Source organism: Anomaloglossus baeobatrachus, chromosome 7, assembly GCF_048569485.1.
Source record: "Anomaloglossus baeobatrachus isolate aAnoBae1 chromosome 7, aAnoBae1.hap1, whole genome shotgun sequence".
NCBI lineage: Eukaryota > Metazoa > Chordata > Amphibia > Anura > Aromobatidae > Anomaloglossus > Anomaloglossus baeobatrachus.
In genome coordinates, this window is record NC_134359.1 from 62,480,746 (window position 1) to 62,504,515 (window position 23,770).

A 23,770-nucleotide genomic window follows, 5' to 3' on the forward strand; every position below is an offset into this window, starting at 1 on the left:
TGCCCAATTGGTTACTTCCATTGGGGTACACGTCAAGTTTGGATCCCAAACCAAGCTTAATGTAAAGTTTGGATGAACTTCCACAGGTCCGCTCATCTCTATTCCTGGTCCCAATGCAAAATACCCAAAAGAGCCCCCAAATATCACAGGTCTTTAATAGTGTTGGTCATTTCAGTGACCTTTTTGAGCCTCACTTGGTTCCAGGTTCCAGCAGTCACTACAACTCCTATACCCCCTGTTTATCACACCAGCATACTCCATACCTGAATCAGTGGGTAGGTAGAAAACTAAGCCAGTTAAAAAGGAGAAAAGCAGACAGGGAATGATAACATTCACAATGAAGTAAAGCGGGAGACGCTGTAAGACGAAGTGATAGGTGATATCCAAGTACGGGACCCCGGGGCAGCATGCGTATTCCACCCAGTGTTTCCAGCAGCGGTAATCCTTCATCATCCACTCTCCACTCTCCATGAAGTTACTGAGATCTGGACGGTCATTTTCCTTGAAAGCAAAATATGAAATGTAACAGTGATTTAGTCAATTACTAAAAGGATCTGAGCTGATGTCATACCCATGTGACCAGAAGGGACGGGGCCTCAGCTAACTGAAAAATGTTGCTTCCTGGTATCAGCTATGTTGGCCCTTCTGGTCACATGGGTATGACATAAGCACAGGTCCTTTTAGTCACAAAGTAAATTGATTCTATAATAGAATTAGCATAAAGAACAGGGGGAGGGGATAAATATGAATAACCCCCAGCTATCAGCTGATCGGCAGCTGCTGTCATTCAAAAAGTTGCTGATTTTCCAAACTTTACTTGCTTGTATTTCAAAACCTATACATCCTAGCTGACAACTAAAGGTATGTATAGAATGCGCATGATAGTGCCAGTATAGCACTATAGGTTATATAGGAAAATCCTGGTGATTGGTGCTCTTGAACCTGGATGTGCCTGTGTATTCATAAAACTAGTGTTTGTAAACTGTTTTCTTGCAATATTTGGAGCAGAGTTTAATTAAAGGGCTTGTACAAGATTGGCACAAAAGTTTGCCATTAATTTATGTGACTACAGACTTGTCAGGATTCTCTGGTGCTGGGAGCAGGCAGTCATATGACTGTATGTACATTATATGCATAATCCAGGCCACATTCCGACTAGACTTGCATGGCTTTGCTCAGATCACTTGTGTTAAGCCAGACGTCTAGTTGGAATGTGGCCGGGAGCATGCATATATTTGTACGTACTTGCCATCATATGACCACCTGTTCCTGTCACCGGAGAATCCTGACAGTGCGCACTGCGAGGATTCACAAGTCTGCAGTCACATAGAGTGAAAACAGACTTTGATGCCGAATTTGTACAACCCCTTTAAGTACATCCTTTTCCCTTTTTTTGTCACCAATGGCGGAGTGTTAACTTTTGCACGCAACATAAACTGTATCAGTGGAGTTTTACCATCAAAAATGTTGCACTTTGTAATGGTGGCTGCAAGGCAGATGTGAACAGGACCTTATACTGCCTCTTCATCCTACATATATAGCGTGTCAAAAACATCTGCTAACATACTGTAGATACAGATACAGATCTAAATTTTGGCACACAACATTCTATATTGTGCGTGCAGATTATAGAAACTGCAGGAAATATTTACACGTCATTCAGCCATAAACTAATAGAAAGATTCCTTACCGGGTTTATAACTACTAAATTGCCATCAAAGGTCCAGGTTCCCAGTTTCATGCTGCAGTTCTGCTGGTCGAATGGAAAGTATGTGACTATAATTTCACAGTAACTTTTAAAAATGGCTGGAGGTGTCCATATAATTTTCCCTGTATAATCAAGAAGGACCTTTGTATCCTTTACAATAGCAAAGTCTCCATCTGCACTGTATGAAGGAAAAGATAGAAGTTGATTCATCAGCAAAATACTAGGCAAGTAACATGGTAGCAATATATTAGGAAAAGTTGGGTTACTTATGGGTATCTGCACCACTGAATATAGTGGGAAAATAAGTATTTGATACACCACCAATTTTGCAAGTTTTCCCACCTACAAAGATTGGAGAGGTCTGTAATTTTTATCGTAAGTACACTTCAACTGTGACAGTCAGAATCCCCCCCCCAAAAAAATCCAGAAAATCACATTGTATGATTATTAAATAATTAATTTGCATTTACTGCATTAAATAAATATTTAATACAAAAGGAAACAGAAATTAATATTTAGTACAGAAACTTTTGATTGCAATTGCAGAGGCCTGGACATTTCCTGTAATTCTTGACCAGGTTTGCACACACTGCAGCAGGGATTTTGCCCCACTGCTCCATACATATCTTCTCCAGATCTTTCAGGTTTCGGGGCTATCGCTGGGCAACATTGAGTTTTAGCTCGTTCCAAAGATTTTCTATTGGGTTCAGGTCTAGAGAATGGCTAGGCCACTCCAGAGCGTTAAAATGCTTTTATGGAGCCACTCCTTAGTTGTCATGCTGGAACACCCAGCTACGACCCATCTTCATTGCTCTTATTGAGGGAAGGAGGTTGTTGGCCAAAATCTTGTGATACATGACCCCATTCATCATCCCTTCAATACAGTGCGGTCATCCTGTCCCTTTTGCAGAAAATCCCCAAAGTATGATGTTTCCACCCCCATCCATCATGGTTATACTCATCCTTCTTCCTCCAAACATGTCAAATGAGCTTGATAAAAGTTCTATTTTGGTGTCATTTGACCACCTGACCTTCTCCCATGCCTCCTCTGGATCATCCAGATGGTTAATGGAGAACTTTAAATGGGCCTGGACATGTGCTGGCGTAAGTAGGGAGACACTGTGCGCCCTGCAGGATTTTAATCTGTGATGGCGTAGTGTGTTACTAATGGTAATCTTTGAGACTGAGGTCCCATCTCTCTTCAGGTCATTGACCAGGTCCTTCCATATAGTTCTGTTCTGATTCCTGACCTTTCTCTGAATTATCCTTACCCATGGGGCGAGATCTTGCATGGAACCCCAAACCGAGTAAAATTGACAGTCATCTTGTGTTTCTTCCACTTTCTAATAATTGAGCCAACAGTTGTTGCCTTCTCACCAAGCTGCTTGCCTGTTGTCCTGTAACCCATTGCAGCCTTGTACAGGTCTACAATTTTGTCCCTGGTGTCATTAGACAGCTCTTTGATCTTGGCCATTGTGGAGAGGTTGGAGTGTGATTGACTGAGTGTGTGGACAGGTGTCTTTTATACAGGTAAATGAGCTCAAACAGGTGCAATTAATACAGGTAATGAGTGCAGAGTAGGAGGCTTCTTAAAGAAAAAAATAACAGGTCTGTGAGAGGCAGATATCTTGCTGGTTGCTAGGTGATCACATATTTATTTCATGCATTAAAATGCAAATTAATTATTTAAAAATCATACAATGATTTTCACAGGGTTATTGGGGACAGGTGAGTATAGACATACATGATGTCCGTGTGCTATGCAGATGTCACATGGTTAGCACACTGACAGCACACACTGTACACACACGGACCCACGCACACACACACGCATCTACCCCACGAATTGTGAAACACGTGTGTGTTTTGCATGGACATGTGAAAGAAGCCTAATAAAGAATCAAACAGAATAAAAGTGAGTAAACAATACTAAATTACATTTATGTTCATTGGTATAGCATTATGATATTTAATATAATGTTGAATATTTGTATCTTTTCATGACTAGTGATGGGCGAACTCGCAGATATCCAGGATTGGCTGGACTAACAGGACTTTAAAAAAAAAATCGGTTCCAACCTGGAATTGATCCCGGATATCTGGCTGGACTCCAGTCCCTACATAAGCATGGGTCTCCCCAGCCTGAGAATACCAGCCCCCAGCTGTCGGGATTTATCATGGCTGGGTATGGAAATTGAGGGGGACTGCACACCGTTTTTAAAATTATTTAAATAATAATAATAATAATAATAAAAAAAAAAAAAGTTGCATGCGGTTCCTCATATTTTGATACACAGCCAAGATATGCACACGCCTGGGGGCTGCAGCTTGTGGCCATACACTTTATCTGTGTTGGGTACTATAATATGGGGCGACCCTATGCCACTTTACTTATTTTTATACCACGATAGTGACACACAGACAGGGTTTGTGATTGGTTGCAGTCAGACGCTGTCACACAGACTGGGGGCGCGTCTGACTGCAACCAATCACATACACAGGGACTGCCGGTGGGCGTAGGAAGCAATGAATATGTATGAGGCTAATAAGCGGCACCAAAAGAAGAGTGAGCGGCCTGGAAGCAGTGATAGCCGCGCTGGAAACACGATAAGTATAGCGCACTTGCTTTATTTTTATTTTTCCTTCATTTTTTTTTTTTAATTTCCCAAGTTTCTGGGCCCCTATAATTTTCCGGAGTTCCCTGAGAACATCGGGCCCAGGCCTGGCCCCCATATACTTTTGAAACAGTACTCTATACTATATATATATATATATATATATATATATATATATATATATATATATATAATATATACATATACTTTTGAAGTGCAGATGTCGTCTTTCACAGTCAGGGTGCGTCCATCACTATTCATGAGACAACAATGAAGATCTGACCCTGTGTTACAATGTACAGTGTCAGTGTGCAGCTTGTATTACAGTGTAAATTTGGTGTCCTCTAAATAACTCAGCACACAGTCTTTAATCTAAAATACACTGGCAACAAAAGTAGGTACACCCCTAAGTGAAAATAGCGAAATTGTACCCAATTAGCCATTTTACCTCATTTGTCAAGTGACTCATTAGTGTTACATGATCTCAGGTGTGAATAGGGAGCAGGTGTGTTACATTTGGTGTTATCACTGACACCTCATGGCAAAGAATTCTCTGAGGATCAGAAAAAAAGAATTGTTGCTCTATACAAAGATGACCTAGGCTATAAGAAGATTGTCAACACCCTAACACTAAGCTGCAGCACCGTGGCCAAGACCATACAACAGTTTAACAAGACAGGTTCCACTCAGAACAGGCCTCACTATGGTCGACCAGAGAAGTTGAATGCACGTGCTCAGCATCATATCCAGAGGTTGTCTTTTTAGAATAGACATCCACCTGTCAGTGCACAGACCATACGCTGCACACTGCATCATATTGATTTACATGGCTGCTGTCCCAGAAGGAAGCCTCTTCTAAAGTTGACACACAAGAAAGCCCTCAAACTGTTTGCTGAAGACAAGCAGACTAAGGATTACTTGAACCATGTCCTGTGGTCTGATTAGACCAAGATAAACTTATTTTGTTCAGATGGTGTGATAATGACCCCAAACACACCTCTAAGACGACCACTGACTTGCTAAAGAAATTGAGGGTAAAGGTGCTTGACTGGCCAAGCATCTCCAGCCCTAAATCCTATTATGCATCTGTGGAGCATCTGCAAAGAGAAGGTGGTGGAGGAGCACAAGGTCTCTAACATCCACCAGCACCGTGATGTCATCATGGAGGATGGAAGATGGAGGATACGTCCTTTGCAAAGTTTAATCTGCCCAATTCCAGCCTTGATGAAGCATCCCCAGATCATCATCGATCCTCCACCAAATTTCACAGTGGGTGCAAGACACTGTGACTAGTACGCCTCTCCAGGTTTCCATCTAACCATTAGACAACCAGGTGTTCGGATAAGCTGAAAATTAGACTCATTAGAGTAGATTACCTTACTCCAGTCCTCTATGGTCCAATTGGGCAGATTAAACTTTGTAAAGGACATATGAATCAAGCCACATACAAGGTTATCCTGGAAAAAACAGTTGCTTCCTTCTGCTCAGGCAATGTTCCCCAATTCTGAGGACTGTTTTTTCCAGCAGGACAATGCGCCATGCCACACAGCTAGGTCAATCAATGTGTGGATGAAGGACCACCACATCAAAACCCTGTCATGGCCACTGCCAGCCCAATCTCCAGACCTGAACCCCACTGAAAACCTCTGGAATGTAATCAAGAGGAAGATGGATAGTCACAAGCCATCAAATAAAGAAGAACTGCTTACATTTTTGCACCAGGAGTGGCAGAAGGTCACGCAAAAGCAGTGTCAAAGACTGGTGGAAAGCAGCCAAGACGCATGAAAGCTTGGATTAAAAATCACGGTTATTCCACAAAATACTGATTTCTGAACTCTTCCTGAGGCAAGACATTATTAGTATTGTCGTTTCTAAATGATTATGAACTTGTTTTCTTTGCATTATTTGAGGTCTAAAAGCAATGCATTGTTTTGTTATTTTGACCATTTCTCATTTTCCGAAAATAAATATAACAAATTTTGCTTGAAAATTCGGAGACGTTGTCAGTAGTTTATAGAATAAGAGAACAATTTACATTTTACTCAAAAATATACCTATAAAGAGACAAATCTGAAAAACTGACTATTTTGCAGTGATCTCTTAACTTTTGCCAGAGCTGTATATATACACACATAATATATATATATTATATATATATACTGTATATACACACACACACACACACAGATTTTATATATATATATATATATATATATATATATATACAGTACAGACCAAAAGTTTGGACACACCTTCTCATTCATAGAGTTTTCTTTATTTTTAAGACTCTGAAAAATGTAGATTCACATTGAAGGCATCAAACCTATGAATTAAAACATGTGGAATGAAATACTTAAAAGAGTGTGAAACAACTGAAAATATGTCTTATATTCCAGGTTCTTCAGAGTAGCCACCTTTTGCTTTCATTACTGCTTTGCACACTCTTGGCATTCTCTTGATGAGCTTCAAGAGGTAGTCACCGGAAATGGTTTTCCAACAGTCTTGAAGGCGTTCCTAGAGATGCTTAGCACTTGTTGGCCCTTTTGCCTTCACTCTGCGGTCCAGCTCACCCCAAACCATCTCGATTGGGTTCAGGTCTGGTGACTGTGGGGACCAGGTCATCTGGCGTAGCACCCCATCACTCTCTTTTTTAGTCAAATAGCCTTTACACAGCCTGGAGGTGTGTTTGGGGTCATTGTCCTGATGAAAAATAAATGGTGGTCCAACTAAACGCAAACCAGATGGAATAGCACGCTGCTGCAAGATGCTGTGGTAGGCATGCTGGTTCTGTATGCCTTCAATTTTGAATAAATCCCCAAAAGTGTCACCAGCAAAGCCCCCCCCCCACACTATCACACCTCCTCCTCCATGCTTCACGGTTGGAACCAGCCATGTAGAGTCCATCCGGTCACCTTTTCTACAAAGACACGGTGGTTGGATCCAAAGATCTCAAATTTGGACTCATCAGACCAAAGCACAGATTTCCACTGGTCTAATGTCCATTCCTTGTGTTCTTTAGCCCAAACAAGTCTCTTCTGCTTGTTACCTGTCCTTAGCAGTGGCTTCCTAGCAGCTATTTTACCATGAAGGCCTGCTGCACAAAGTCTCCTCTTAACAGTTGTTCTAGAGATGAGAAGGTGTGTCCAAACTTTTGGTCTGTACTGATATATATATATATATATATATATATATATATATATAGTACACACACAAGTATGAAATGGTTAGTTGCTCTCATAATGAATGGTTGGACATCTTACTTGTTGTACAGAACCAAGTCAGGACGCCAAATGTCACTGGAGGGTACTCGTACTCTCTGTATACCATTGTATTTTGCTGGGTTCCACTTTAAATTTACATCCACCCATTGCTAAACAAAGAAAATATCACCAAAAATATATATATTATTATTAGTAGTAATAAGAACATATGATTTTTGTATGAGTGATCTAACAAAGAAATGTAATATTTATTATCAGGACAATACTTTTATTCCTATATTACGGATCCTGTATATAGGGTGTCTGTTTTTCTGACTTGATAAATTATTATATATACCTGAAGCCACCACTAGGAGGTGCTAGCTGCATTTGTGATCAGCGCTTAGTTTGTTGTTGCAGTGAGCCCCCTCTAGTGGAGAAATTGGGTATGACCTATGACAAAGAATTAACAATTAACATGCATTAAATAATGATCAGATAATTGATGTTCCCTGCCATAATGGTACATAAGGTAGTGCATGTATGATTGTCACATTTTTTATTATCAGCAAACAACAAACTAAAGCTTTACCTTATTTAGGTAGTAATATCTAATATCTGAATATTAATGTATAGCGGTTTGCATTCACATGATCGGCTATGAGGATAACAATGTCCATACTGAGTTTATTAATAGCTTTATACTCCGTGTTTCCACATCTAGAATTTGCCTGCTTTGACCCTCTGCCATTTCTTATCTCCACCGATATAAAGAGAAGCATTGAGAAGAGGTACGAACGTTTCCCACCATGTCTAATCTTCTGGTATGAGCTCTGCAGACAAGAAGTAGACTCAAGGATGAGTACAATGCCATGCATTCATCATGGATAGACTGAGAGTCATTGCCTAGAAATGGTGGCCACAGAATGAGACAATGATAGGGGCACCGTGGTCTAATGTGTGGTATTATATCATGAATCATTATACCCAAAATACACGCTTACAGAAAACTCCCCTTAAAGGGGCTCTCTACTGCTTAACCTCTTCTTCACCCCCCAGCCTATTTACACCTTCCTAACCAGGACATTTTTTTTCCATCCTGACCAGTGTCACGTTATCAGGTAATAACTGTCAAAACTAGAGTTGAGCGGATCGGACATAATCCGGATCCGGCGGATCAGATCGGGTTGCTGCCGAAGTCCAGATCCGATCCGGAATCCGCGGCCATGTAAATGAATGGGGATCCGGGACGAGAGAGAGAGAGGAGAGGGAGAGAGAGAGAGAGAGAGAGAGAGGAGAGAAAGAGAGGAGAGAGAGAGAGAGGAGAGAGAGAGGAGAGAGAGAGAGAGGAGAGAGAGAGGAGAGGGAGAGAGAAGAGAGAGAGAGGAGAGAGAGAGAGAGGAGAGAGAGAGGAGAGAGAGAGAGGAGAGAGAGAGAGAGAGGAGAGAGAGAGAGAGGAGAGAAAGAGAGGAGAGAGAGAGAGGAGAGAGAGAGGAGAGAGGAGAGGGAGAGAGAAGAGAGAGAGGAGAGAAAGAGAGGAGAGAGAGAGAGAGAGAGAGAGAGAGAGGAGAGAAAGAGAGGAGCGAGAGAGAGAGAGAAAGAGAGGAGCGAGAGAGAGAGAGAGGAGAGAGAGAGAGAGGAGAGAGAGAGGAGAGAGAGAGGGAGAGAGAGAGGAGAGAGAGATGAGAGGGAGAGAGAAAAGAGAGAGGAGAGAGAGAGAGGAGAGAGAGAGGAGAGAGAGAGAGAGAGAGAGAGAGAGAGAGAGAGAGAGAGGAAAAAAAACCAAAACAGGATCCGGATCGTGCACCCCGAATCCCGGGTACTGGTCGGACTCGGTTCGGCCGCTCAAACCGTGCGGATCCGGATTTTGCGGATCCGGGTCCGCTCAACACTAGTCAAAACACTTAAAAAGTACCCAAAAATGACACCATTCTAAAAACAACACCCCTCAAAGTGCTCAAAAATATATTAAAGACTTCCTGTTCCGGTCCTGGCTGAGGAGGCAGCATAGAGGAGAAGCTCCCGACACCCCTCTGAGAAACCGACGATAAACAGCATACCCGGGCAAGTGAGCGAGCAGAGAGCAGCACGTCTGGTAGCAGGAAGCACACAGCTATGGAGCGGTACTTACTGAGGAGTGCTGGTGGTGGTGAGGGGACCTGCAGGAGTGGAGATCCTGACTGCCGGCGGGGAGAAGAGGAGACTGACATGGCACCTACAAGCCTGATGGAGGAGGAGCCAGAGTCCCCAGTGCAAGATGTGGTAATGGAAGCCAGGAGAGGGAGAAGTGAAGGAGATGAGAGCGGGGGGTCGGGGGAGGATGGAGCAGGAGAGAAATCGCTGCAGGGGATTGCAGAGGGAGAAACACAATGGATAGAGGAAGGGGACATGGAGGAACAAGAAAGAGAGGAGGAGGAGGAGTGCAGCAAGCAAAGAGTGGCCAGAGACGCAGGAGACCGGACTGATCACTTAGACATGCAATATAAGGTGTCTAATCATGATAAATGCCAGCAGAAGCTGCATGTCAGAAACAGTAACATTCCTTCTAAAGCAAACAAGAAACTGCCGGCCACACCATTATCTAAATACTGTAAACAAATGGGGGAGGGTGGAAAATCCCCAGCTCAGAATAAGAGAACTAAGAAACCAGCACCACCTGCAGGCCAAGACAAGCATGCACAAGAGCTCAATGTTGATTATAAAAAATTGGCTGCCGAAGTGACATCACAGCTGTCAAAAGAGATTAAAGTGGCCATTGAAACAGCCATACAAACATCCCTAGCAGCTATGCAAAAGCAGATTAGTGGACATGCATCTAGACTGGCAGAAACAGAGCAGAGAATATCTGACTCAGAGGAGAAAATAATGGCTATGCAAGAGCAAATAGCAGCTCTAGTGAAATCTAACGATTATTTGAGAGATAAAGCGGAAGACTTAGAGAACCGATCGAGGCGAAATAATCTGCGCATTGTGGGGCTGCCAGAATCGGTATCTTTGGGACAGCTGGATAACATATGTGAACAGGAGTTACCTCAGGCCCTGGGCATTAAGGCTAAATTCAGAGTGGAAAGAGCGCACAGAGTGGGACCACTGAGACAACAAGAAGCGAATAGGGGAGAGGATCCAAACCCAAACAGGAAAGCCCCGCTGAGGGCTAGACAAGTGATAGTCAAATATCTTGATTATAAACATAAAGAGGAAATACTGAGGGCCTTTAGAGACAGACAGCGACCATTGCATTACCAAGGCAACAGACTGCTAATTTTCGGCGATTATTCAGCAGAAGTCTCCAGAAAGAGAAAAGAATTCAGCAAAGTATGTTCATTCCTGTATAACAAAAAAGTCAAGTGCCAACTGCTATACCCTGCCACACTGAAAGTCAGAAATCTTAATGGCTCGTTTGCTTATTACAAAGACTTTAAAGAAGCAGAGCGTACTCTCATGGCAGAACAAGATAAGAATCGGGCTGATGGACAAAAAAGAGGAAACAATGGAGAAGGGACCAGCAGAGGAGGATCTCCAAGAGGCCCAGGGAAAGACTCGAGAAGCTTTGAGGAGCAATCGCGGGTGGAGAGTAGAGAGGAAAGGAGATTGAGCCCAAAACAACAAAATAATCCTCGCTCGGAACACAGAGACTAACTGTTGGAAATGGTTCATGATAACTGAACTGAACTAGATATTGCTGGTCCTGTTCTCGCACTCTCTCACTCTCTTGATTTCACTCTCTCATGTTCAGTTTTGCTTTCACGCTTGCTATCAGTTTCACTTTCAGTCTTACTCCTAACGTTCAGTCTCACACTCTCACACTCACTCTCAGTCTCACACTTTTTTTTTTTTTTTTTTTTTTTTTTCTCCCTCCCTCACATATTCAGTCTCATTTTCAGTTTCACGCTTACTTTCAGTTTCACACTCACTCTCATACTCAGTTTCATTTTCAGTCTCACGCTCACTTTCAGTACCTCACGCGCTCTGTCTCACTCTTTTTCTCTCGCATATTCAGTCTCACGCTTACTTTCAGTTCCACTTCCAGATTCACTTTCATTCTTACTTTCACTCGCCTTTGTCCAGGAACGACTTCCAGGCGTAAATGAAGTGGATCTGTCTGCTCTGAGTGCGGGGATGACCACCAGAAAATAGAGCTAAGTTGGACTTGAAGTCCTTATAGAGTTTTTGTCATACTGTACTATTTTTGCCATTATTTAAGGCTTGTTCATGTGACTCATGTGAATCCGGGGCTAGAACGTATACTCTAAGGGGGGTGACTAGGGAGCTCAACAGTTTGGCTAGGAAAAGGGGAAGTCATCAGCATGGCGAAAAGAGCCAAAAATTTCCCAGAAGGGAAAACGTGTTCTACAGTTACTTGTTTATTGTTATATTTGTTATACATACAAGGTGGGGAAAAGATATATCAAGCCTGGGGGGCAAATTCTATACCTGGTAATAATTGTCTCGTCTCTTGTGAGTTCAGGGCCCACAGGGGAGGAAGTAGTAAGAGCAAAATACAAAGGCAAATATGGTACAAATAACTACATGGAATGTGAAAGGTTTGAGATCTCCTAACAAACGAGCAATGATACTAAGACATCTGAAAAGACTAAAAACAGATATTGCATTATTACAGGAAACGCATTTGAGGAAGGAGGACTTTTTCCGCATGAAGAAATACTGGGTGGGTACTGTATATGGGGCAGAGGCACAAGGTAGGAAAGCGGGGACAATGATTCTAATACATAAACAGCTCAGCCATGAAGTAGTGACACACGAGGCAGACGACCAGGGACGGTGGCAGCATTTAACAATCATTAGTCCAGCGGGTAAATTAAGTATCTATAATGTTTACGGTCCAAACTCCCAACAGAGCATATTTCATGATGGCATAAAGGCCAGCATACTAGCAGATGGGGAGACCAACATCATAGTAGGAGGTGATTTTAACACAGTTCCAGACTCAGCTGAAGACAGGAGGAGGGGGAAGGAGAGGACAGGGGATGTGGACAGAAGGCCGGACCATAGGGATGTGACATTAGAAGACGTGGGTTTGAAGGACATCTGGAGATTAGCTCACCCGCATGATAGAGAATATACACACTTCTCGCATCCTCATGATAGCTGGTCGCGTATTGATCAATTTTGGATTTCTCAAGGCCTAGTTAATCGGGCACAAGAATGTGTGATAGAAAACATGGTGATATCTGATCATAGTCCGTTGAGATTGGGTATCAGAGAGAAGTTCAAGAGAGGTACAGATATCATATGGAGATTTCCATCATTTCTTCTCAGACAAGATAATTTCCACAGGGTATTACGAGAGTGGTGGGGAGAATTCACAGAGGAAAACAAGGAACACAAAGGGAACCCAGTGCTATACTGGGACACGGCAAAAGCGGTCTTGAGGGGTCGCCTGATTGGATATGCGGCCATGATCAAAAGGAAGACCAATGAGAATTATAATGCCCAGAGTGAAGCAGTGCGGGTAGCATACACAAAGTATTTGGCTAATAGATCTCCCACGACGAAAGACAGATGGTTGGAGGCAAAAAGGGGGTTCGACGAATGGGCAAAAAAAAAGGAACAATTATTTTGGTCGCACAGGGAAGCAGAGCTACATAGATTTGGCAACAAGGCGGGGAGGATGCTGGCAAATTTGGCAAGGGGTAGCAGGAAAATGACAGTGATTTCCAAACTAAAAAGAAAGGGGGGGGAGGTGACCACAGATCCTAAGGAAATTAATAAATTGCTGGGACATTTTTATAGAAAACTATATGGGCCAGGAAACAATGACATGACTGACGAGGCAGAGTGGTTAAGACAAGCGCACTTGCCTAGCGTAACAGAGGAAGATCTCAGTGACCTAAATGCAGATATCACAGTTGAGGAGGTGACTAGAACAATCGGGGAGCTTAACACCAACAAGGCACCAGGCCCCGACGGTTTTAACAGCGAGTTTTATAAGGCTATGAGGGATCTGATCTCGCCAGATTTAACTGCGGTATTTAATGCATTTTTGGAAGGAGAGGAAATTCCTAAAAATTCAAACGTAGCATATATCAAATTACTCCCTAAGGGAACTAAAGACCTGGATGATCCCTCTAGTTATAGACCCATATCACTTATAAACCAGGATTTAAAAATAATATCTAAGATTATGGCTAATAGATTGGCCATGATTCTTCCAAGGATCATTACAGAGCATCAGGTAGGGTTTATTAAAGGGAGAAATGCTGTCACTAATATTCGGAAGACAATACTAGTGGTGGATGCGGTGAGATTGGATCAGATAGAGAGGGGGGCAAGACCCGCTCTAGTTACACTCGACGCAGAAAAAGCGTTTGACAATGTAAATTGGAGCTGGCTGGACAAAGTACTAGAGGCCACAGGGATTGTAGGCAAAATGAGGCTTTACATTAGGAATCTTTACGCTAACTCGGGAGCTAGGGTACACACTCCAGGTTTTTTATCAGACGTGTTCCCTTTGATGAAGGGAACAAGACAAGGCTGCCCGCTATCTCCCCTCCTATTCGACTTGGCCATTGAACCATTGTCAAGAATATTGCAGGGCCCGAATAGTTTTAAAGGGATTAAGGTAAGGGGAACTGAAATAAAGACAGCACTTTTTGCCGATGATGTCATACTATATATGGGGGACCCTAGCGTGGATTTGCCACAGACTCTAGCCCTAATTGAAAAATTTGGATTAGTCTCAGGATTCAAATTGAATAAAAAAAAGTGTGAGATCCTGTTCCTAAAAGGGGGGAATGTAAGGGATGGTTGTATATGTGGCATTCCTATAGCACAGACATCACTTAAATATCTGGGAATTCATATAGGAAGAACGGTGGAATCAATTTACGAGATGAATTATGGCCCACTAATTAGGAAAATTATAGCACAACTAAAGGGTTGGAAGGGTCTGCCTCTACCACTACTGGCAAGGTGCCACCTGATAAAAATGATGAGCTTTCCTAGACTGTTGTACCCATTCCAGACGATCCCGATATTGCTAAAACTGAGGGACGTAAATAGGCTCAACTCAGCGTATGCGGATTTTATATGGCGGGGAAGGAAACCTAGAATAAAGTTACGAACATTGATGAAGTCAACGGAGGAAGGAGGTCTTAGTTTCCCGGATGTTCGGGGTTATAACCTGGTGTGTATAATGAGACATGTGTTTGATTGGTTGAGAGGAACAAGCAGGCACTCAGACTATGGCATGGAAGCCAAGTATGCATCACCGTGGGATTTGGCGTCCATTTTACACTCCCCATTGTCCAGGGCGGATGGGCATATAAGGAACTCAATCTTATTCCGAGACACTATGCTAACATGGAAACTGGTAAGAAAGAAATTGGGACTGTCATGGAAAGTATCTAAGTACTTAAATCCCTGGGCATCTCCGAACTTTCCCATGGGACGGGAAAATAAGCTATTTACTAGATGGAAAGAGAAGGGCGTCGAGAGAATGAAGGATGTCATGAATGTGGAGGAGAGAAGGTGGCTGACAGGACGGGAAGTGCTTGACAAGTATGAACTTAGTAGCTCACATATCATCCAGTATGAACAACTGAAGCATGGAGTATTTGTAGATTTGGGGGAGCTTGGAAAGGAATTGAATAAGAGTTTGATTGATGAGCTTATGGAAAGTGATGTAGCAAGTGTAAATGTTTCCAAAATTTACCGAACATTTCGGGGAATGCTTATATCTGGGGAGGATAGCCGTACTCTAACAGCGTGGGGGAAACAATTGAAAGGGCAGGAAGTTGTAGGGGATATATTGAAGGGATGGGTACAGATGCGGAAACATGTTACCAATGAGAGATGGAGAGACACCCAATTTAGAATTTTACACAGGGCTATTATGGGCTTCAACATTCCGGGAAGAGATATGCGGTGTCCTAAATGTCAAAGAGAAAAAACAGATATGCTACATGGACTATGGGAGTGTAAGGAAATTCACAGGTTCTGGAATCAAGTTAGATTATTTGTCCAGGCAACATGGGGAATTTCTGGAAATCTAGAGCTAATGGTGTGGATTTTCCATTCCTTTGAGGGAGGAGTAAGAGGGGGATCGGACATGCCGGGAAAGAAGAAATATACAATAGTACATGACATAGCCATGATAGCCAAACGGTCCATATTAAAGCATTGGATACAAAGGGAAGGACCATCCATAAAAGAGGTCATCGGGGAATTACATAATTTATTGAGGCTGGAGAAAGTGGAAGCGGAAACGGACAAAGACAGGTTGACACCCAAGTTCTTTGGGAAATGGAGAAATTTCATTGAAAGTCAATTTACTCAGGGAGAAATAAATAATCTGATGACACCTTTTATACAATCGGAATGGTACCTTCTGAATGATATCCAGGACAAACTGGGTAAATTGAAAATCACGGAGGTGTGGGTTCCGGAGGAAAGGGAGACGAGACGCTAAGGTAGCCACAAGACGTGCCAGAAAATTTGGAAGCATTCGGGGTTGGCTTAGGGGCTTAATGACTCTAATTGACTTGTATCGCGTCTGTTATTTCTTAGTACTTTTGCCTTGGTTTAATAGAGACCATATTAATCAGATAATCAGTTTAAAATATCAAGTTGGGGCATTGCACCCTATTATGTCACATATTGTCAGACAAATGTTTTTCCTTGCGTAACCTTGAATATCTTGTTATGTTTATAAAAAATTGGAAAATTAATAAAAAGTTTTGGAAAAAAAAAAAAAAATATATTAAAAAATGTTATTTTAGCCCCAAATTTTTCATTTTCTCAATGGTAACAGGAGAAATTGCACCATCCATACAATTTGTTGTTTGATTTCACCTGAGCACGCCGATACCCCATATGTAGTGGAAATCTACTGTTTGGGCGCACAGCAGGGCTTGAAAGGGAAGGAGTGTTACTTGACATTTCTTCAGAGCTATAATCGTTAGCAGACGCCATGTCACGTTTGGAGACCCCCTGATGTGCCTAAACAATGAATCTCCCCCACAAGTGACCCCATTTCGAAAGCTACACTTCTCAAGGAATTCATCTTGGAGTGTAGGGAGTAATTTTAATCCTCAGGTGATTCACGGAATTGTATAATATCGGGCTGTGAAAATAAAAAATTACCATTGTTTCCACTAAAATGTTGCTTTGGCCCCAACATTTTAATTTTAAAAAAGGGTAAGAGGAGAAAATGGACCATACAATTTGTTAAAACATTTCTCCTGAGTTAGCCAATATACCCAAAATGTGGTCAAAAACTACTTTTAAGGCACAGTGCAAAGTGAAGAAGGGAAGGAGCGCCATTCTGGGTTCAGATATAGTTGGAATGGTTTGGGGGTGCCAAATGACATGGGCAGAGCCTCTCAGATACCAGAAAAGGACACCCCTCATAAGTGACCCAATTTTGCAAAGCACAGCCCTCAATTAATTAATCTAGGGGTCCCAAAATGTTATACTATTGGGCGGTGAAGAAAAAATAATTACATTTTGACCACAAAAATATTGCTTTAAATGGAATCTGTCATCAGGTTTTTGCTACCTCATCTGAGAGCAGCATAATGTAGGCAAAGAGATTCTGAATCAGACGATGTATCACTTAGATTACTGGCTGCAGCTGTTCTGGCACAATCAGAATTTTTAGATTCAGTCATGTAGCAGAGCTAAGAGAGCTGTCACTCCCACACTAGGCTTTCTATAGAGATTGTACATTGATTGTGAGGTGTCAATCAGCTTAGGGGTGGGGGTGTGCTGGACAGCATGGCACGAGCCAGCTAGCCACAGCAATGATAAGTGTTCAGCTGCTAAAACGACATAGCAAATAAATGAAATATCGGACTGTGACAACACAGGCATGCCTGAACCTTCTGTCTTAACCCTTACAGCATGCTGGCTAAAACGTACATGGCAAAAACCTGTTGACAGATTCCCTTTAGCCCCAGATTTGCAATTTTCTCTAGGGGAATAGGTAAAAAGGCACCAAAAGTGGCTATACAATTTCTCCTGAACATGTCAATATCCCACATGTGACTGTACAGTCCTGTTTGGCTACATTGCAGGGCTCCTGGCATGGTCTAACAGCCTTACCCTAGCTGACTGACCCAGAGGTCATCATCAAGACCTAAGGTTTCCATGGCAACTACTGGGCCCTTGATTAAACAGCCCATGGTAGTGCGATCACCATTATGTACCTATATGTACTCCTATACGACCATAACATATAGGTATGTCAAATGTCATGAAGGGGTTAAAGGGGCTCAGCACTTTTATTTCTAAAACTTAACCCAGCATGGTGTTAAAAAAAAGGATATTTTCACCTATTAATCCCCTAATGCTCCTCCATAACACTGCCTTCAAGCCTCTTCTTTGGTGGGGACAGGCATGTAACCACTACAGCAAATCCCTAACCGTAGTGATGAACAACACTTCATCCCCACTGCATTCAGAGGCTGCAGCTCCCGTTTGTCATTATGACCGGAACAGGATGTGCAAATCACAACTTACACCGTTTAGAGCTGGGAGTTCATATTACACAAGTGAGGCTTAAGTGGAATTTGTCAGCAGGTTTTTGCTATGTAATCTGAGAACAGCATGATGTAGTGGCTGAGACTCTGATACCAGTGATGTGTTTACATTTGCATGTTATCATTTTAATACAATCCCTGTTTTCTCTGTTGCAGATGTAGTAGATCTATGAATGCTGAGCTCTATATAACCCTGCCCACACTACTGATTGTCAGCTTCCTGTGTACACTGTACATTACTGCTACTAATCAGTAGTTGGGGCAGGCTTATTTGGTTGCACAAAACACCCAGTCCTGTAGTGATAATCTGTTGCTGATAAAACACTGATTTATTGAATCACACAACACAAATCTCTGGAATCAGGCTCTCAGCCCCTACATCTTGGTACTCACAGGTTACATAGCAAAAACCTGCTGGCAGATTCCCTTTAACCTGTAGGAGAAAACTTTCAAAGGCATGGGTCAAATTTATCCTTGGTCGTAATATTCAGGACGCTGATGGGAAATATTTTCAAGTGGCATATTAGATCATGGACACTTTAGTCAGACATGGTCATTCAAGGAGCTTTTGGTCCTGGACAGCTGCCCAGATGCCCATGTTTTAACCTACATAATATTGATACCCAATACAGCTGAACTGATATGTCTATGTGCAAGAAGAAAGCAGCATGTGATGCTACTATCTGGGACAATACATTTTATGATGGATGAGACTTAGGTAGGTCATCAATATGAGATAGGTGGGGGGCTGACACTAATCAGATCAAATCTGCTCCGGTGGGTGTGTCGCGGGCGGGGAGGAGGGTGTCAGCACACTACACTCACCCCTTCTGCTCGGGTCCGGCGGCTGCTGCTCAGTGGTGGCTCGAGCTGTGGGCCGGATCCCGGGGGTACTCGAGCGGCACTCCTCGCCCGTGAGTAAAAGGGGGTTGTTGGGTGTGGGGATAGTTTATTGTCCGTGACGCCACCCACGGTTGTGGTGATTTCACCACCGCTGCTCAATATGGGGATCCCGGGGATGGTGATGCGGAGCAGCCAGGTGTTGCGTTGCCCCTCCGTGGGTAGGGATTGGTGATCCCGGGGCCCGGTGATGAGATGGGAGATGCAGGGCCTGGTGGGCGCAGGGACGCGGGGGCAGCGCTGTGCCTTGCGGCACTGTGGTACTCACTCAGCCTGAGACGTTGACACAGTTTTACGGTAAACCACACGGCTGGAAAGACGGTTCCCACGGACGGCTGCACTTGCTCTCCCAGTAGGTGACGGTGATGTCCCTCTGACCTGCACCTGATGTTTCTAAGTTGGTAGCGATGGGTCCCCACCGGTAACCCACTCCCCGTCTTCAAGCTGGACCGGAGGAGCTCTACTTTGCCCGCAGACGCTGGCCCTGAGGAACTGGTGCCTTGGCGGTGGCGGTGTTCCCCCTTAATGGTTGGACTGTTGCCTTCAATCGGGACTTGGTTGTTGGGGGATCTACGTCCCCTTCACTGACGTATTCGGCAAATTATGGCGACTCCTAGCCTTGCCGGGGTCCGAGAGGCCCCTGCCCTGGTGCTGACTGTCCTTTGCACGCTGCTCCAGACCGCCGGGTCACTACCCGTCCGCAGTCCTTCCAGGAACTCCCGAACAGTCACCCCTCTGGACAGTCACCGTCGTTGCTGACCTTGCTGACCCGGTCCTGCACACAGCTGGACCAACTTCAGGCTTTCCACTCTCTTTCTTTCCTGTCACCACTCTTGCTTTCCTCCTTTACCACTTTACTTCCTTCACTTCACTACCTGTTTACTCCTCCACTTAGCTCCTCACTCAAGCTCCCCCTGAGCTCATCTGCCTGGTTCTTCCCGCCTCCAGAGCTGCGAACTCCTCGGTGGGCGGAGCCAACCACCTGGCCCACCCCCTGGTGTGAATGTCAGCCTCTGGAGGAAGGCAACAAGGATTTTGGTTTAGCTTTGATGTACCTAACTGGGATGTAGGGTATGGTGGTGTGATGACCTGTGACCCCTGGCTTGCCCAGGGCGTCACAGGTGCCGGATATAAGCAATGGGTTTGACACTAAACTATTTGTTGAGCTGCTGTATTCCGTCCCACACTTTCCTTGTATCCACCAGAGCAAATTACAGTGACCCCTACCGATCTCATATTGATGACCTGTCCTGCGTATAAAGTGATCAATTGTTTAATCCCGGACAAGCTCTTTAAAAGTGGGGATCCCAGGATCACAACATTACAGCTTTAAAGGGAACCAATCACCAGGATTTTCATATATAAGCTACAGCCAGTGCTATACTGGCACTATCAGTCTGATTCTATACATACCTGTAGTGGTCAGCTCGGATGTTTAGGTTTTGAAACCCAAGAAAGTAAAGTTTATACAATCGAAGCTGCTTGAGTGACAGCAGCTGAGGAGCAGATAATATCTGGGGGGTATTCCAAGTTATCCCCTTCCCTTGTTAGAATTAGCCTAAGTATTATACAAACGATTCACTTTGTCTCTTGCAGAACCTGTGTGAGGTTATACCCATATGACCAGAAGGGGCGGGGCCTCAGCCTACAGAAAAATGTTGCTTCGTGGTGTCAGCTCTGTTGGCTGAGTCCCTGTCCCTTCTGGTCACATGGGTATGACCTCACACAGGTCCTGCAAGAGACAAAGTGAATCATTTATATAATACTTATGCTAATTCTAACAGGGGGAGGGGATAACTATGAATACCCCCCCAGATATTATCTGATCCTCAGCTGCTGTCACTCAAGAAGCTGATGATTTTATGACCTTTACTTTCTTGGGTTTCAAAACCTAAACATCTGAGCTGACCACTACAGGTATGTATAGACTCCGCCTGATAGTGCCAGTATAGCACTGGCTTTAGGTTATATACAAAAACCCTGGTGATTGGTTCCCTTTAATATTGACAGTTTATCCTAAGAAGAGGTTGTCAATGTATAAGTCTTGGAAAGCCCCTTTAAGTTTTATGTCCCAAAAAAAAGATAGATCTTTAAAAGCACTACAAACCTGTTTAAGGCGAACATTGGAGGCTACAATTTGATTGACTTCATCCTGCAAACACGAGAGATAATAACATCAGGTGATACAAAAAAGGAAAGAAAAAAAGCTCCCGGACTCTTTTTAGAAGATTGTCCACCTACCACACTAATAAGCTGGATGAGCTGTAACCCAACCGTGACCACAACTTTATCACCGAATGTCTCTACCGGACGCACAACTTTATTGTAGTTTTCAAAGAGGTCGTTAAGTAGACGAGTTTCATGTTCATGGGAGAGAACGGCCCCGGCTGTAGAGAAGGGAGACAGATGAAGGAAAATATTACAATCAGAGGGTCCAAGAAACTCCGAAATGTGGAGCTGTTTGCAGGATTCTCACCCTGGAAATCAGATGGTCACTTGTCCCTCAGTAACTAATAGTTGCCTAGTAAGTGAGGTGGGAAAGTCTTATGTATTTCTTGGGGCTAGAGTTTCGCCTGTAAGTGAGAATAAGGCCATGTACATAACGCCTAAAGCTGTAGGTTGACGTGCATTTTGTGTTAGTTCTTTACTTGCCCTTTCCTGTTAGGTTGTTATCAATACGATTTAATTTTTTCACACTGTTGTATCTGTTTGTAGGGAAGTTTAACTGACAACCAACATAAAAATCCTTTTATGTTCCCATAGGGGTTTGTCACCCAACTTTAACGTCTCTAAAGGGGGCTTTACACGCAACAACATCGCTAACGAGGTGTTGTTTGGGTCACGGAATTCGTAACGCACATACGGCTTCGTTAGCGACGCCGTTGCGCGTGAATCACTTGAACGACCGTTAACGTTCAAAATTACTTACCTAATCGTTGATTGTTGACTCGTCGTTCTAATCCCAAATATCGTTGCTGTTGCAGGACGCAGGTTGTTCGTCGTTCCTGCGGCAGCACACATCACTATGTGTGACACCTCAGGAACAAGGAACTACATCGTACAAGCGGCCGCCCGCAGTGAAGAAGAAAGGAGGTGGGTGGGATGTTACGGCCGCTCTTCTCCACCCCTCCACTTCTATTGGGCGGCCGCTTAGTGATGCCGCTGTGACGCTGCACGAACCGCCACCTTAGAAAGGAGGCGGTTCGCCGGCCACAGCGACGTTGCTAGGCAGGTAAGTTCGTGTGATGGGTGTTAGCGATGTTGTGCACCACGGCCAGCGATTTGCTTGTGACGCACAACCGACGGGGGCAAGTGCATTCACCATCGACATCGCTAGCGATGTCGCTGCGTGTCAAGCAGCCTTAAGTCAAATTAGCTGTGCAGATAAATAGAAATGTTATCTATTCTCTTCTTAATTAATCAGATTTAACATTTAGGGGTCTCGGAATGCAAGAAGAGAACTTAAGGTGGGCAATCGGGTTGTCACCCAGCTCTTCTAGAAAGAGCTGAACATATTCTTTAAGGCTGCGTTCACCTGTCTAGTAATCATCTGTTAGAACGGATCCTGCACAGATCCATTGGCAAAAAAGTTTTGCAAACACAACTGTTTTGTCCGTTGTAAAATAACTGATTTCTACAAGATCCATTTATTTTAACATTGGAGTCTATGGAGAACAGACCCATTAACGGATTGCTATTTATCTACCAGTCAAAGGCAAGAAAAATGGTTGGCTAAATAGCAATCAATTAAAGGACCCATATACTCCAATGTTAAAAAAACGGATCCTGCAGAAATCAGTTAACAATCAAAATTGTTGTGTTTGCAGAACTTTTTTGCCAACGGATCTCTGCAGAATCCGTTATAAAGTATGATTACTGGATTACCAATGTTCATCAACTGTTATTTTCCTTCTTATCTGTTCCACTTCTAGCTGGTGAAGGACTGGAGAAGTAGGTTTGTAACCGTAAGATGTAATAATATTTGTGTCCTTCTACAGAGAAGGTAGAGGGAGAGGCTCCTGCTGCAGACAGCTGATTTACAGCCAGACACAGGAAATGAGGAGAAAAAAGGGAAATTGCCAATTCATAGGACACATAGCAGAGACTCCTTTATAAGTTTTTAAACTATATTTGTAATATGAGATCATATAGGATAATAGTGAATGAGAAAATGTAGAGATGCATTTTGTTATATTCAATTTAATTTGTTTGTTTAGTCTTCCTTTACAGTGTTCACTGATACAAGAATTAGGTTACTTAACTGCTGTCATAGGAGTTTATCTGAGATTTTTTTGTCTTAGTGGTAAATCTATATTTCAATTAATGTAATAGTTTGACTCTAATTGATATGTTATATGCACAATCTAGCCACGGATGATAATTCCTTCAAGCTGACTGCATTAATTAATAGATTTATGCACAATATTAAACCTATTGAATTAAATTAAATTAATTGAAAAATCAGTAAATCTTCACCCACCACTGTTTTTGCTTACATTGGGCCAAAGGTTTCAAGTGAGAGGTACAATGGACCAGGAGGCATTATTGTTAGTGCCCTGTTTCCCCGAAAATAAGAGCTACTCCGAAAATAAGCCGTAGTAGGATTTTTGAAGTGTTTTTGACTCTGGTTAAAATATAAGCCCTTCTCCAAAAATAAGCCATAGTTGCGGTTCTATGAGGAAATGTCCAAGCTGCAAAAAAAAAGGTTAATGGATACAGAACTCTTCATCAAAGCAGACATCCTTAAAAGAAAGCAGACATGCCCAAAATAAAGCAGATACCACCCCCACCCAAAAAAACCACACTCAGAGACCCCAATTACAGTTGGAAAGTGCTGATAGTAGA

The 23,770-nt window shown here is 43.2% G+C and overlaps 1 protein-coding gene across 1 annotated transcript in view; it reads right to left on the bottom strand.

Moving 5' to 3' along the window:
- Positions 1-23,770, bottom strand: part of LOC142246621 (acetylcholine receptor subunit alpha-1-B) — a 34,841-nt gene that overhangs the window by 10,199 nt on the left and 872 nt on the right. The window contains exons 2-6 of the mRNA XM_075319690.1: positions 21,167-21,382; positions 21,033-21,077; positions 7,584-7,693; positions 1,691-1,886; positions 264-501 (exon numbers count right to left, since the gene is read on the bottom strand). Of these exons, the coding sequence (XP_075175805.1) occupies positions 264-501; positions 1,691-1,886; positions 7,584-7,693; positions 21,033-21,077; positions 21,167-21,382 (805 nt within the window). The remainder of the gene's footprint in view (positions 1-263; positions 502-1,690; positions 1,887-7,583; positions 7,694-21,032; positions 21,078-21,166; positions 21,383-23,770) is intronic.